Source organism: Ranitomeya imitator, chromosome 2 (genome assembly GCF_032444005.1).
Source record: "Ranitomeya imitator isolate aRanImi1 chromosome 2, aRanImi1.pri, whole genome shotgun sequence".
NCBI classification, from domain to species: domain Eukaryota; kingdom Metazoa; phylum Chordata; class Amphibia; order Anura; family Dendrobatidae; genus Ranitomeya; species Ranitomeya imitator.
In genome coordinates, this window is record NC_091283.1 from 836737210 (window position 1) to 836754384 (window position 17175).

At 43.5% G+C, this 17175-nt stretch overlaps 1 protein-coding gene across 1 annotated transcript in view; it reads right to left on the reverse strand.

Annotated features, from left to right (window-relative positions):
- LOC138666865 (zinc finger protein 208-like) overlaps positions 1-17175 on the reverse strand; it is a 110306-nt gene that overhangs the window by 48200 nt on the left and 44931 nt on the right. The window contains 6 exon segments of the mRNA XM_069755046.1: positions 7231-7351; positions 7991-8058; positions 12252-12375; positions 12455-12631; positions 14525-14591; positions 15940-16001. Of these exon segments, the coding sequence (XP_069611147.1) occupies positions 7231-7351; positions 7991-8058; positions 12252-12375; positions 12455-12631; positions 14525-14591; positions 15940-16001 (619 nt within the window).

The window sequence follows — 17175 nt, forward strand, 5'->3', positions numbered from 1 at the left end:
CTTATTTTTGCATGCCAAGCTGATGCTTTTATAGATACCATTTGTATTTTTTTGCAGCTACCAAAAAAAATTAATTCTGGCGTTTTGATTATTTTTCTTGTAACACTGTTTACCGATCAAATTAATTATTTTTATATTTTGATAGAATGGGTGTTTCTGAACACGGTGATACCAAATATTTGTATTATTTTTTTTTAATTGTTTTAGTTTGAATAGGTCAAAAGAGGGGTGATTTGCACTGTTATATTTTTAAATATTATTTAATATATGGGAGATTGAAGCTGTAATCATCCAATCGCCTGGTCTACACGTAGCCAGTCTTCAGCCCTCCTATGTGTAGCTAAAATGATCAATGATAACCACAGGGGTCTCCTGCAGGCCCTGGGTTGTCACGCCAATCCATCAGCGCCCCGTGTTCATGTCATATGGGCGCCAATGTGCGGGACTAGTGACGTGCTTCCGGTGTGGTAAATTGTATCATAGGTACACTTCACCTGTGAGAGACAGAATCTAAAAATATGATTTTGTCTCTCACAAGAATCGCTCACACTCAAACCTCTCTACCATGGCCAAGACCAAAGAGCTGTCCAAGACACCAGGGACAAAAGTGTAGACCCTCATAAGGCTGGGATGGGCTACAGTACAATAGGCAAGCATCTGTTGGCACAATTATTAGAAAATGGAAGAAACACAAGATGATCAATTTTTCTCGATCCATGCAAGATCTCGCCTCGTGGGCTAAGGATTCTGAGAAACATCAGGAATCAGCCCAAAAGTACATGGGAAGACCTGGTCAATAACTTGTAGAGAGCTGGGACCACAGTCTCAAACATTACCATTAGTAACACACTACGCCGTCATTTATTAAAATCCTGCAGGGCAAACACCGTCGTCCTGCTCAAGCCAGCACATGTTCAGGTCCATTTGAAGTTCGCCAATGACCATCTGGATGATCCAGAGGAGGCATGGGAGAAAGTCATGTGGTAAGATGAGATGAGATCAAAATAGAACTTTTTAGTATCAACTCCACTCACCGTGCTTGGAGGAAGAAGAAGGCCGAGTACAACCTCAAGAACACCATCCCAACCGTGTAGCATAGTGAAGGAAACATTATACTTTGGCGGTGCTTTTCCGCAAAGGGGGCAGTACGACTGCACCGTATTGAAGGGAGGATGGATGAGGTCATGTATTGCAAGATTTTTGTCAACAACCTCCTCTCAGAAACAGCATTGAAGATGGGTCATGGCTGGGTCTTCCAGCATGACAATGATCTGAAAGAAACAGCCAGGGCAACTAAGGAGTGGCTCCGTAAGAAACATTTCAAGGTCCTGGAGTGGCCTAGCCAGACTCCAGACCTGAACCCAACAGGAAATCTTTGGAAGGAGCAGAAACTCAATGTTGCCCAGTGACAGCCCCAAAACCTGAAAGATCTGGAGGAGTGGACAAAAATCCCTGCTGCAGTGAGTGCAAACCTGGTGAAGAACTACAGGAAACGTCTGACCACTGTAATGGCAAACAAAGCTTTCTGGACCAAATATAAAGTTCTGTTTTTCTATTGTATTGGCTCTCACAGTTGAAGTGTACCTAAGATAAAAATTACAGACCTCTCCATTTCTCCATTCTTTGTAGGTGGGAAAAATTGCAAGACTGGCAGTGTATCAAATACTTATTTTCCTCACTGTGTATATACAGTATATATATATATATACACATATATATATGTGTACACACACCATTGAGTTTTATTTTTAGGGTGTTCATCGTGAAGGGAAAACAAACTGACGGTATGATTCTCCAGGTCATTGCAATTACGACAATACCATACTTAAGATATTCCAAGGTATTATTGCCTGTGAGTGTAAAGCTAACAAGCAAAATATTCAAAATATTAAACCACAACTCTGACAAGGTCTATAAGGCAGATATCTAATATTGACCTGGGGTCATAGTGTTTTGGATTGCCGCACCCGTAAAACTCTGCACTATGAATTAACCCCTTTCTGCCATCAGACGTACTATTGCGTCCATGGGGGGTGGGCCCTACTTCCCAAGGACGCAATAGTACGTCATATGCGATCGGCAGCGCTCACGGGGGGAGCGCCGCCGATCGCGGCCGGGTGTCAGCTGCCTATCGCAGCTGACATCTGGCACTATGTGCCAGGAGCGGTCACGGACCACCCCCGGCACATTAACCCCCGGCACACCGCGATCAAAGATGATCGCGATGTGCCGGCGGTGCAGGGAAGCACCGCGCAGGGAGGGGGCTCCCTGCGGGCTTCCCTGAGCCCCCCGCAGCAACGCGATGTAATCGCGTTGCTGCGAGGGTCTTGCCGCCCTCCCTCCCTGCTCCAGGTCCCGGATCCAAGATGGCCGCGGATCCGGGTCCTGCAGGGAGGGAGGTGGCTTCACAGAGCCTGCTCAGAGCAGGCACTGTGAAGCCTGCAGCGCTGCATGTCAGATCAGTGATCTGACAGAGTGCTGTGCAAACTGTCAGATCACTGATCTGTGATGTCCCCCCCTGGGACAAAGTAAAAAAGTAAAAAAAAAATTTTCCAAATGTGTAAAAAAAAAAAAAAAAAAAAATATTCCTAAATAATGAAAAAAAAATAAAAAATATTCCCATAAATACATTTCTTCATCTAAATAAAAAAAAACAAAACAATAAAAGTACACATATTTAGTATCGCCGCGTCCGTATCGACTCGCCCTATAAAACTGGCACACTAGTTAACCCCTTCAGTAAACACCGTAAGAAAAGAAAAAAAAAAACGAGGCAAAAAACGACGCTTTATTATCATACCGCCGAACAAAAAGTGGAATAACACGCGATCAAAAAGACAGATATAAATCACCATGGTACCGCTGAAAGCGTCATCTTGTCCCGCAAAAAACGAGCCACCATACAGCATCATCAGCAAAAAAATGAAAAAGTTATAGTCCTGAGAATAAAGCGATGCCAAAATTATTATTTTTTCTATAAAATAGTTTTTATCGTATAAATGCGCCAAAACATAAAAAAAGATATAAATGAGATGTCGCTGTAATCGTACTGACAAGAAGAATAAAACTGCTTTATCAATTTTACCAAACGCGGAACGGTATAAACGCCTCCCCCAAAAGAAATTCATGAATAGCTGGTTTTTGGTCATTCTGTCTCACAAAAATCGGAATAAAAAGCGATCAAAAAATGTCACGTGCCCGAAAATGTTACCAATAAAAACGTCAACTCGTCCCGCAAAAAACAAGACCTCACATGACTGTGTGGACCAAAATATGGAAAAATTATAGCTCTCAAAATGTGGTAATGCAAAAAATATTTTTTGCAATAAAAAGCGTCTTTCAGTGTGTGACGGCTGCCAATCATAAAAATCCGCTAAAAAACCCGCTATAAAAGTAAATCAAACCCCCTTTCATCACCCCCTTAGTTAGGGAAAAATAAAAAAATGTATTTATTTCCATTTTCCCATTAGGGCTAGGGTTAGGGCTAGGGTTAGGGTTAGGGCTAGGGCTAGGGTTAGGGCTAGGGCTAGGGTTAGGGCTAGGGTTAGGGCTAGGGTTAGGGTTGGGGTTAGGGTTAGGGTTGGGGTTAGGGCTAGGGTTAGGGCTAGGGCTACAGTTTGGGTTGGGGCTAAAGTTACAGTTAGGGTTTAGATTACATTTACAGTTGGGAATAGGGTTGGGATTAGGGTTAGGGGTGTGTCAGGGTTAGAGGTGTGGTTAGGGTTACCGTTGGAATTAGGGTTAGGGGAGTGTTTGGATTAGGGTTTCAGTTATAATTGGGGGGTTTCCACTGTTTAGGCACATCAGGGGCTCTCCAAAAGCGACATGGCGTCCGATCTCAATTCCAGCCAATTCTGCGTTGAAAAAGTAAAACAGTGCTTCTTTCCTTCCGAGCTCACCCGTGTGCCCAAACAGGGGCTTACCCCAACATATGGGGTATCAGCATACTCAGGACAAATAGGACAACAACTGTTGGGGTCCAATTTCTCCTGTTACCCTTGGGAAAATACAAAACTGGGGGCTAAAAAATAATTTTTGTGGGAAAAAAAAGATTTTTTATTTTTACGGCTCTGCGTTATAAACTGTAGTGAAACACTTGGGGGTTCAAAGTTCTCCCAACACATCTAGATAAGTTCCAGGGGGGTCTAGTTTCCAATATGGGGTCACTTGTGGGGGGTTTCTACTGCTTAGGTACATTAGAGGTTCTGCAAACGTAATGTGACGCCTGCAGACCATTCCATCTAAGTCTGCATTCCAAATGGCACTCCTTCCCTTCCGAGCCCTCCCATGCGCCCAAACAGTGGTTCCCCCCCACATATGGGGTATCAGCGCACTCAGGACAAATTGGACAACACATTTTTGGGTCCAATTTCTCCTGTTACCCTCGGGAAAATACAAAACTGGGGGCTAAAAAATAATTTTTGTGGGAAAAAATTTTTGTTTTATTTTTACGGCTCTCCATTATAAACCTCTGTGAAGCCCTTGGTGGGTCAAAGCGCTCACCACACATCTAGATAAGTTCCTTAGGGGGTCTACTTTCCAAAATGGTGTCACTTGTGGGGGGTTTCTACTGTTTAGGTACATTAGGGGCTCTGCAAACGCAATGTGACACTCTGCAGACCATTCCATCTAAGTCTGCATTCAAATGGCACTCCTTCCCTTCCGAGCCCTCCCATGCGCCCAAACAGTGGTTTCCCCCCACATATGGGGTATCAGCGCACTCAGGACAAATTGGACAACACATTTTTGGGTCCAATTTCTCCTGTTACCCTCGGGAAAATACAAAACTGGGGGCTAAAAAATAATTTTTGTGGGAAAAAATTTTTGTTTTATTTTTACGGCTCTCCATTATAAACCTCTGTGAAGCCCTTGGTGGGTCAAAGCGCTCACCACACATCTAGATAAGTTCCTTAGGGGGTCTACTTTCCAAAATGGTGTCACTTGTGAGTGGTTTCTACTATTTAGGTACATTAGGGGCTCTGCAAACGCAACATGGCGTCTCATCTCAATTCCTGTCAATTTTGCATTGAAAAGTCAAACGGCGCTCCTTCCTTTCCGAGCTCTCCCATCCGCCCAAACAGTGGTTTACCCCCACATATGGGGTATCAGCGTACTCAGAACAAATTGTACAACAACTTTTGGGGTCCAATTTCTTCTCTTACCCTTGGAAAAATAAAAAATTGGGGGCGAAAAGATAATTTTTGTGAAAAAATATGATTTTTTTATTTTTACGGTTCTGCATTATAAACTTCTGTGAAGCACTGGGTGGGTCAAAGTGCTCACCACACCTCTAGATAAGTTCCTTAGGGGGGTCTACTTTCCAAAATGGTGTCACTTGTGAGGGGTTTCAATGTTTAGGCACATCAGTGGCTTTCCAAACACAACATGGCATCCCATCTCAATTCCTGTCAATTTTGCATTGAAAAGTCAAACGGCGCTCCTTCCTTTCCGAGCTCTCCCATCCGCCCAAACAGTGGTTTACCCCCACATATGGGGTATCAGCTTACTCAGGACAAATTGTACAACAACTATTGGGGTCCAATTTCTTCTCTTACCTTTGGAAAAATAAAAAATTGGGGGCGAAAAGATAATTTTTGTGAAAAAATATGATTTTTTATTTTTACGGTTCTACATTATAAACTTCTGTGAAGCACTTGGAGGGTGAAAGAGCTCACCACACCTCTAGATAAGTTCCTTAGGGGGTCTACTTTCCAAAAATGGTGTCACTTGTGGGGGGTTTCAATGTTTAGGCACATCAGGGGCTCTCCAAACGAAACATGGCGTCCCATCTCAATTCCAGTCAATTTTGCATTGAAAAGTCAAATGGCGCTCCTTCGCTTCCGAGCTGTGCCATGCTCCCAAACAGTGGTTTACCCCCACATGTGGGGTATTGGCGTACTCAGGACAAATTGTACAACAATGATTGCGGTCCATTTTCTCCTGTTACCCTTGGTAAAATAAAACAAATTGGAGCTGAATTAAATTTTTTGTGAAAAAAAGTTAAATGTTCATTTTTATTTAAACATTCAAAAAATTCCTGTTAAGCACCAGAAGGGTTAATAAACTTCTTGAATGTGGTTTTAAGCACCTTGAGGGGTGTAGTTTTTAGAATGGTGTCACACTTGGGTATTTTCTATCATATAGACCCCTCAAAATGACTTCAAATGAGATGTGGTCCCTAAAAAAAAATGGTGTTGTAGAAATGAGAAATTGCTGGTCAACTTTTCACCCTTATAACTCCCTAACAAAAAAAAATGTTGGTTCCAAAATTGTGCTGATGTAAAGTAGACATGTGGGAAATGTTACTTATTAAGTATTTTGTGTGACATATCTCTGTGATTTAATTGCATAAAAATTCAAAGTTGGAAAATTGCGAAATTTTCATAATTTTCGCCAAATTTCCGTTTTTTTCACAAATAAACGCAGGTACTATCAAAGAATTTTTACCATTGTCATGAAGTACAATATGTCACGAGAAAACAGTGTCAGATTCACTGGGATCCGTTGAAGCGTTCCAGAGTTATAACCTCATAAAGGGACATTGGTCAGAATTGTAAAAATTGGCCCTGTCATTAACGTGCAAACCACCCTTGGGGGTAAAGGGGTTAATAAAATTGATTAATCCAAATGGTAAACCACATAACCCCATTCTGTCACTCTACTTGCCCTTATATATATAATAAATAGCGAATCAAAACATTAAATGCACCGCAAAATGGTTTTGAGAAAAACTACAGCTTGGCTAAAGAAAAACAAATTCTTACAGCGCTCAATCAATGAAAAAATAAAAAGTCACAAGTGTCAGAAAACCGCAATACAAAGCGATTTTTTTCCACAAAGTTTCCATTTACCTGAAGCCCACTGCAGGGAGATCAATGCGCGCATCAGGAACTCCGCTCCGGCTTCACACTGCCGACATTTTCCTGAAGTCCACTGCCATGAGATCAATGTCCCCTGCCTCAACACTCCCTCCGCATCGCCCCACAAATGCCGCCAGAGGCTTCCTGCAGCAGCAACCCACCCTCTTGTGAACCCGCTCAACCGCCGTCCCACCCCCAAATAAGCTACATTCGGAATATAAGACACCCCCCATTTTGTAGAAAAAAAGTGAGTCTTATAGTTAGTAAAAATAGGATACATTTCAGTTTTTTACATGCAACATAAAATTGTTGCATCCGGTGGATACGATGAACATGTGGCTGTAATCTGCATTCAGTGGCGATCACTCACCCGATCTGTTATCTGTAGGAATCTCCTTTTCTCTCGGCTCATCACCCCTCACATATGTCTCTTCTTTTACCTTGATATCCGTAGTATGGCTCTTTTTCTGAACTTCAGCCTGATTCAAAAACTGAGAAGAAAACATTGTAAAAGTTGGCAGATACTTGGAGACGTTGTATATGATTTAGGTGACCAGAAAATATCAGTAATTATCAGGACGACCAAAAATTACAACGGAAAATATCTGCAGGTCTCCTGTATAAATCCAACCTGTCAGTTCCAATCCTTAGCCCAACCTATTCCATAGTCAGTAAAATGTGAGAAGATCCAGAAAGCCTGTAATGTCTGTGGTCAGCCACCTTTTCCGGCATGTAATAATTAGTGATGAGCACGTGTACTCATTGCTCGGGTTTTCCCGAGCACTCTCAGGTGGTCTCCGAGTATTTGACTGCTCGGAGATTTAGTTTTCATTGCCTCAGCTGGATGATTTGCGGCTACTAGACAGCTTGATTACATGTGGGGATTCCCTAGCAACCAGGCAACCCCCACATGTACTCAGGCTGGCTAGGAGCCGTATATCATCCATCTGCGGCGATGAAAGCTAAATCTCCGAGCAGTCATAAATACTCGGAGACCACCCAAGTGTGCTCGGGTAAAACCCGAGCAACGAGTACACTCGCTCATCACTAATAATAATGGAGATTGGCAGAACACACAGCCTGCAAAAGCCTTTGACACATCGGAGTCCTACAACCTTCTCTCCACCTACCTGATGATCTTGTGAACAGTCCCGAGGTCTGGGATGTCTCTCTGGAGTCGTCCTTTTACTGGTTCTTACTGTAGGAAACACATAAGTGATAAAATACAGAGGCAGATGCTGGGCATAGAAACAAGCTGGGGAAGCACAGGTTCAAGAAGTGCTCAGTCACGCCCAGAGCACTTAATAGCCACATATTCTGATAATACCTGACCAAATCCACTTATCCAGGGATAAGTCAATAGTGCCCCCCAACCCTGCAGGTGCAATTCCCATGGGCGACAGCTGTACATGACAGCTAACACCCTGCGGTATTGGCACCGGCAGGTTTTGGAGCCATTTAGTCTCAAATCAAAAGACCTCCTATGGCAGAATCAACCCCCTCACGATAGGAATCATGGGTGCCAATCGTTATCAGGGTATCCTGAGGCCATCTGATGACCCCAGTGTATGGTGGCCTGTGAGATCCAGCTAGAAGCTGCAGTGCATAGGACCAACAATCAGAGTAAAAATTATATGTCCCACAATGGGACATTGTGAAAAAGTAAAAACAAAACCCATAAAAAATGGCACATAGATCATAAAAAGCCACTTCACCACTAAATAAATAGTACACATAATTGGTATAGCCGCATCCAGAACAACCCGATCTATAAAACTCTCACGTTATTTATTCCGTACAGCGAAAACAATAAAAGAAAAACAACAAAAATGTCACTTTTTCATCATACGGACACAAAAAATTGAATAAAAAGCAATTAAAAAAACATATGTAAATAAAATTGTCTAAATTAAAACGTTAAAATGTCCCGCAAAAAAGAAAGCCCCAAAATGGCTCATTTAGGAAAAAAAAATAAAGTTGTAGTTCTCAGAGTATAGCAATGCAAAAACAAATTCATTTTGTATAAAATATTGTTTTGGTCTGTAAAAGAAGCAAAGCAAAAAAAAAACCCTATATAAATCTGGAATCAGTCTTATCGTACTGACCCGAGAAACAAATTACTTTTACCACACGGTGAACGGTGCAAAAAAAATTGATAAAAACAATGACTGAATTGCTGGTTTTTGTTCATTCTGTGTCTGAAAAATCCTAATAAAAAGCGAGCAAAAACGTTACGTACCCAAAAATGGTACCAAAAAATCTCCAACTCGTCTCTCAAAAAAAAAAAAGCCCTCACACAGCTCTGTTCGCCTAAAAATAAAACCGTTACAGGTCTCTGAATATGGCGACAAAATAACTTTTTTTTTTTTTAATAAAAAAGCATTTTTACTGTGTGATAGCAGCAAAACATAAAAAACTACCATATTTTGCGGTTTATAAGGCGCACCGGACTATAAGATGCACCCCAAATTTTGAGAAGAAAAATAGGGATTTTTTTTTTAAATAAAATGGTGGTGCTTCTTATAATCTATTCGTCTTATTGCTTACCGGGGGTGGTGGTTGTGGAGGAGCTGGGTCCAACATGGCTGCTGGAGAAGGCAAGTGGAGCGTTGCTGCAGGCCGCAGGCTGGGATGAGGGGGTGTTCGGATGTGCGACGCTGCCGATGTTCTGTCGTCCGGGGACTCCGCCGACATTTTGTGAAAGCCCGGAGCTCCCTTAGTTCAATGGTTTACTATGCAGTGGACTCCGGGAAAATGGCTGCCAGGGGCGACGAATGCCCAGACAGAGATCTTAGCGTGGAGATCTCATCTCCCGAGATCTTGGCACTGAGATCTCCATCGGCGCATGTGCCGCCCCCAGCAGCCCAGCCATTTTCCCAGAATCCGCTGCATAGTAATCCATGGAACCCTGGGGGATCCAGGCTTCCACAAAATGTCGGTGGAGCCCCCGGATGACCGAACACAGGCAGCGTCGCACATTCAAACACCCCCTCATCCCAGCCTGTGGCCTTCAGCAACGCTCCACTCTTGCCTCCTTCAAATCAATATTCAATTAGTCCTAGCCACGGGAGGTGCTTGAGCAGATTGATCTAATGGTGGGCTTCAGTAAAATGGCGCCGATGGCCCTGAGCAATTTATGCATGCGCCGCCACTGGCACCCTTTTCCTGAAGATTTCCAAGAGATCAATCTGCGCAAGCGCTGCCTGCGGATTGGACGGCACTGGAGCAAAATTTTACATAAAAAAGAAGAGACACCCAGACACAGTGAAGGGGATGAAACAAAGTCGAAGACCCCACCCACAGCCCTGTCCCGAGGCACAAAGATATGTGTGCAGGGAAACTTCAAACACAGATTAAAGAAAATCTACAAAAAGTATTTCTTCATCTGAGGTATCATTTTAATCAGCAGGACAGCGCCAATATGGCCCTGTCTGTACTTTACTTAGTAAAATGCTGCTGACAAGCTCCCTGTATGGTTAAAATTGGCTCTGTCACTAAGTGGTTAATTATATTTCATGTTTATATTTTATGAACAGAGAAAGAGAAGAAAAAGTACATCCAGGACACAAGTGGAGATGCTGTGTGTTACATTGGAAAATGCAGAGAGGTGCCATCATTGGTCGCTGTGGTGACCGACCACTGCTCCTGTTGCAATGATTGATGGAGGAAGTGACATATCAGTCTGGACTAGAAGATCAAGTAGAGAGACCATCAAAGACTCAGGAAGTGTTGGAATGAGAGCAGCAGGGATCACTGAGGTGAATATTATTTCCTTTATGTCATTTTCATATTTTTCAGTTCAGTGGCTGAACAAAGCCTTTAAGATTTTCCTAATGCAGCTACCCGCTGTCACGCTCACGCCCTGACTGGTGGGTGTGAGCTCGGGGGGTTTGTGGTCCCACTGTGCCACAAACCAGACTACCCTGGAAGGGGCGTGACTATGACAGCTGCCTGGGTTTTCACTGGAGCCTCTGATGGTGAGGTCAGGCTTGTGCAGCAGGCAGCTGCCAGGTGCTACTCCAGGGTGGTGTCTGGCTGTGGCTGCTGATCCCTCTTGGAGAACAGGAACACTAGGACAGGTGCGGGCATCAGTCAGGACTTGCAGGCATGGCAGAGAACACAGGGCTGGCAGGCATGGCAGAGAACACAGGGCTGGCAGGAACACAGGGCTGGCTGGTGTGGTGTATGAAGGAACAGGTAGGGACCTATTCACACAGGAGGTGCAGGTATGGATATGTAGTATGAAGAAACAGGTAGGGACCTGTTCTCACTGGAGGTGCAGGTAAGAAAACAAGCAGAAAGGAATGAAGTATGAAGGAACAGGTTGGGACCTGTTCACACAGGAGATGCGGGTACGGAAACAAGCCAGAAGGAAAGGAGAATGAAGGAAAAGTTGGGACCTGTTCACAGAGGAAGAGAAGTGCAAGGCTGCAGATAGGAGCGGAAGAGCAGCAAGAGATAGTGTAGCAACAAAAGCTAAGCAGAGCACAACCACAAGGAATGTGGAGAGGAGCTGCAGCAAGGGATAACTGCAGCAGCAGAAGCTAAGCAGAGCGGGGCCACAAGGAATGTGGAGAGCAGCTGCAGCAAAAGGTTTCTGCAGCAGCAAAGCAGAGCAGAACCACAAGAAATGCGGAGTGAAGCTGTAGCAAGAGATTTCTGCAGAAGCTAAGCAGAGCGGAGCCACAAGGAATGTGGAGAGAAGCTGCAGCAAGAGAGTACTGCAGCAGCAGAAGCTAAGCAGAGTAGAACGGAGCAGAACCACAGGAGTGCGGAGCAGAGGTAAAGCCACAAAGGTACAGAGCAGGCAGAGCTGCAAGAGTGCGGAGAATAAGCAGACTGAGAGCACAAGGAAAGACACAACAGGGAAGGAAGCCACAGACACGGAGACAGAGGTAGGACAAGGTACAAACAAGGCAATGGAACATGACACAAGGACAAAGTCACAGGGACCAGGATATTCTGCCTCCTGGAGGGCGGACAACAAGATCAAGGCAAGAACACAGCAAAAGACCACTAGAGAGGGAGTAATACAGAGCAAGGCCTGGCAAACTCAGAAGCTAAACACAAACTGAGCTAACACATTGCACAGGCCCAGTCCACTTGGTGGAGCTGCACTAAATACTGGAGGCCTCTTGGTAATTGCTCAGGAACAGATTAGACAGGTGCACCTGATTCCTATAAGAACCAGAGAGTTCAGAAGCCGCCCCCCTATACACACAGCCAGGAAGCATGCAGAGAGCAGAGACACAGAATATAGAGCTGGCAAGAAACAGAAACCGCATCATGGCCTGGAGCAGTGGGTAAGATAGTGAGAGATGAGAGGCCATGCCGTGATGCCAGCAGAGTTGTTACACCCGCTTTAACAGATGTGTGTAGTCCGTCTATTACCTGGTGATGTACGGGGCTGGTGGTCCTCCGTCATGACGTCCTTGTACATATCTTTGTGTCCTTCTAGATACTCCCACTCCTCCACGGAGAAGTAGACGGTGACATCCTGACACCTTATAGGAACCTGACACACACAATGCAATGATACCGTCATCACCCCGATCCCTTCATGGCGTCACTGTATAATTTCCCAGCAGTGTTACCTCTCCAGTTAGCAGCTCAATCATCTTGTAGGTGAGTTCTAGGATCTTCTGGTCATTGATGTCCTCATGAATCCAGGGGTGCGGTGGAGACCCCGGGATTGGGCTCAGGGTTCCTCCCTGTCCTTCAGACATAGAGACCTGACAGCGATCACTAGAGGTCTTCACCACTGTGTAATCCTGTGTATGGGGAGACACAGTAATAAATCTAACTTCAAACATTTCCAGAGTCCTCATCTGTTTGGTCATATAATATATTACCATAAGTCTATGTAACGTGACATCATCAGAATCTCTCACCTCTCCTGTAAGCCAGAAGAGGATCTCTAGGGTGAGATTTAGTATACTCTGTGCCATATTTCCATCTGTGATTCTATCCATCATTGAAAAATTCTCTTATATAGAAGATCTTCACTGAGAGGATTTGTTATTGTCGGAATCTAAATAGAAAGAAAATAAGTCAATGTAAAATCATACAAAATCCCTTGTAGAAAATACCTAAATGCCTAAACAGTAGAAACCCCCCACAAGTGACCCCATTTTGGAAACCACACCCCTCAAGGACTTTATTCAGGTGTATAGTGTGTATTTTGAATCCACAGGTACGACACAGAATTTGATAACATTAGGTTGTCACATTGAATACATCATCATTAGTGTTGAGCGCAAGAGTTCGCTACTCCAGTTGGCATCAGGTGCTTGGGTATGCACAAAATATCGCGGCTGCTCGAGTGACATGCTCGAGTCCCTGCCCCACATGTTTTGCGGCTGTTAAACATCCCCCAAAAATTATATTAGCAATACTTCATACATACCCGAGCACACGAAGCAAACTCGAGTAGCGAGCACTTGCGCTCAACACAACCCATCATATCGTCATTTTTTTTTATTTTTGAAAAAAACTCTATTCTAACCCCAACCTCAACCCTAACACATCTCTAACCTCAACCCTAAATCTAAAACACCCCTACCCGTACCCCAACCCTAACTCTAATGCAGCCCTAACCATAACACATCCCTAACCCCAACCCTAACTGCAAAGAATAGAAAAAAGTTACAATTTTTATTTAATTAAGTCTACGTTCACACTAGCGTTCGGCTAGTGTGCGTCGCGCTGGCGTCGGGCGACGCAGCGGCGACGCACGCGTCATGCGCCCCTATGTTTAACATGAGGGACGCATGCGTTTTTGCTTGTTGCGTTTTCCGACACGTGCGTCTTTTTTGACGCTAGCGTCGGACCAAGAAAACGCAACAAGTTGCATTTTTCTTGCGTCCGATTTTCGTCAAAAAACGACGCACGCGTCGCAAAACGCAGCGTTTTTGCGTGCGTTTGCACGCGTTTTTCGGTGCGTTGTGCGTCGCGTCGCCGACGCAGCGGCGCACAACGCTAGTGTGAACGTAGCCTAAGGGGGTGACAAATTGGCATTAGATTTAGGGGCTATCACAGTGATTAAACCAATAGGAAATATGACCTATTATTGCCTGGTACCAGTTGGCAGATCTCGGTGGGTGCATGCACAGTGCCAAGATGACGCCGGGCCGGGGGGACGGATTAGGAGGGCCCGGGGATGGCAAAGGAACCGAGGGTATTGGGGGGACATAATTTCTTTCTTCTCTGACATGTATATCATGTCAAAAGAGAGAGAAATAACTGAAACACTTCTTTTTTTATGATCGTCGTTACTCAGTAAATAATCAGCAATCATGTGATTGGACAAGGGAAAATCCGGCCCTGATCATGTTCTCCGGGGGCTCAGCTACCCCCTGTAGCCAAGACCCCAGAGATTTTCTGACTCTGGGGGGTGCTACAGTCTTATTCCAAATTGCGGTTTTAAAACGGCGATGAAGGAGTAAGAACCCATATCGGCCATCGTTTTAATGCATATTGGTGGTCGGTAAGGCGTTAAGGTCTGGGATATGACTAGGTCACTCCAAAACATTTAGCCATTTCATCTTAAACCACTGGAGTGTGACTTTACCAGTATGCTTTGGGTCATTGTCTAGTTGGAAATTGAACGCTCCTTGTGTGGATCAGCAGATAATAGTGGGTTAAGGTGAGTGACTACTACTCACCTGGATTTGCTGAGCAGCTCCAGGCACAACCCTGGCGTTAACATGATTAATCCTCAATGGCTGCAGCCTTTACAGAGGTTGATATATAGGACGGTTTATGATATTTAATCATCTTTGTCAATATCCCATTAGTAGAAGTGTTGATCCAAGTTTCAATTTGATATCAAAATCATACCGGGCACCCCTCATTCAAAGTATACGATTTGTTTTAATAATCACTCTATGTTAGTGGGATCTTATACAACATCACATACAGTGAGGGTAGTCACAGGAGATATAGGGAGGGTGTAATGGAGTTTTTTTTTTTTTAAAAAAGGGACCAATTTAAGGAACGACTTAATAAAACAGTTGGTGGGGTCAGAAGTGCTATCAAGCAGTTCCAAAGATTACACTAACTCCACTGAGTTGTCTGCTGACAACCTGCAATGCCTCATACAATTAATTTTAGAATTATAGGATTTATGCAAAACAGAAATCCGACATTCAGTGGATGTAATCTTCTTACATATATACCTTCTTAAAACAAAATCTGCCCCAGGGATCTGAGAATGCCATTTACTTCCACCTTCAAAGAAGACCCCATTTGTACTTACGATTGAGATAATTTCATGCTAGAGTGCTCAAAAGGCATGATAAAAAGGCTGATTAAGAAATGTGATAGCATTTCAGAGGAGACAACTATGAAAATTAGGGAAGCAAAAGATAGAATATCCCGATACAAGCAGATAGAATATTCCGAGTTCAAGCAGTTAGATAATAATTAGTGATGAGCGAACATGCTTAGATAATTTTTCATCATGCTCGGGTGCTAACCGAGTGTCTTTGGCGTGCTCGAAAAATATGTTCGAGTCCCCGTAGCTGCGTGTCTCGTTGCTGTCTGACAACCACAACACATGCAGGGATTACCTGTTGCAGCCAACAAACATTTAGATAATTCGGAGTCTATTAAATCACAGACCAATCACTCTATATCCACTTCAGAGGGAGGAGGATATCCTTCACCATGTACTGCTGGAGCGCCATTATCAGTGGAGTAACTTCCAGTGACAAGTCATCAGAGATGATCACAAATTTTGATCATCCAACCTCCCGTATTAATAATCCCAATGGGGACTTTGGAGGATTTGTATTGCCATCTATACATAACAACCTAAGTGGGGTCACTGGAGTAAGATCTCCCAACATTGATGGTGGACCCATTAGACACAAGGATGAACCGTCCGAAAACAGCAATCCATAATTGCCCACACAGAAATTCTTTGTCTGTTAGACCCAAAACAAATCTTAATAAAATCACTTCTTTTTTTCCCCCGTTATCCACCCCCAATCTCAATCGTCCCATCAAAAGAAAAAAACATTACAGAGAATGCAGGGGAGGCACTGGGACTAGACAGAACTTCCAGAGAGGATCTTACTCTGAACCAGAAGAAAAGATCTCAACACCTTCGTTAGGAAACTGATCCTCATTAGACACTTTCTATTAAAAGAAAAAAAAACTCAGGTCCCCATTGATAAATTTCTTACCCTCCACCCTCTGATTCTCGACCAATTCCCTTACATGTGGATGTTCAATCCAAATCCCAATTCTACCCAACCCACCATCGGAGTAGCCATATTGAGACCTTCCATCATCATTCATCAGCTTAATGATAATTCTTGGGGATTAGGATTCTCCCTTTCTTTTTCTACAACAAGAATTCAGTTTCTAGATTTGGCGATCTAAAAATATGAGCAGGGTGCTGTTCACACATCGACATTTTTTTAAATTACACAAACACATAGTTTGTTTTAGCATTTCATCACTGATCACAGGAAAGATCCCAATCCCCTGTAGAATTTTTTGACCTTTATTGTTATAGGGACTAATATTTTACTTTGTTTTAGTCTGCAAATAATTTTTTTGTGTCTTTTGTGGTGAACCTGGGTATTTTAAATGTTGTTAACATAGTATGTAACATGTGAATTAATATGGCAGGAGACTATTCAATCATTAAGGTTGTGATGTCATTATAGATAGTATAGATGATGGCATGTATTACTCAGCTTGTATTAGGCTGAGGAAAGAGATGGACCAGCTCCGTAACAAGTAGCTTAATAAAAAATTTAATAAGAAAGGAAAAAAACTCTCCCTACATCCTTGGCAGCGCTTTTGGAATCCCATTTTTTACTTATATTTCTATTCTGAGCCTCAAATTATTGACAGACTGAAACAGGTTTTGCTCAAGAATACCTCTGTATTTCACACCATCCATATTCCTCTCAACTGGGACCATTATCCCTGTCCCTGCTGTCATCACCATGTTTCACGGTGGGGATGGTGTTCTTGGGGTAATGAACTGTGTTGGTTTGGCGTCAGACATAGCGTTTACCTTGGTGGCCAAAAATTTCATATTTTGGTCTCATCTGACCTCAGCAACTTCCTCCATACATTTGGGGAGTCTACCACATGTCTTTTTGCAAACCCAAAATGAGCTTTACAATTTTTGTGTATAAGTAAAGGCTTTTTTTTCTGCCTACTCTACCATGAAAGCTACATCTATGGCATGTACGGTCTGTTGTGGTCGATTGGCCAAATATTCCAGTCTCTGCTTGGGAACTCTGCAGCTCCTTCAGGGTAACCTTTGGTCTCTGTGTTGCCTCTCTGATTAATG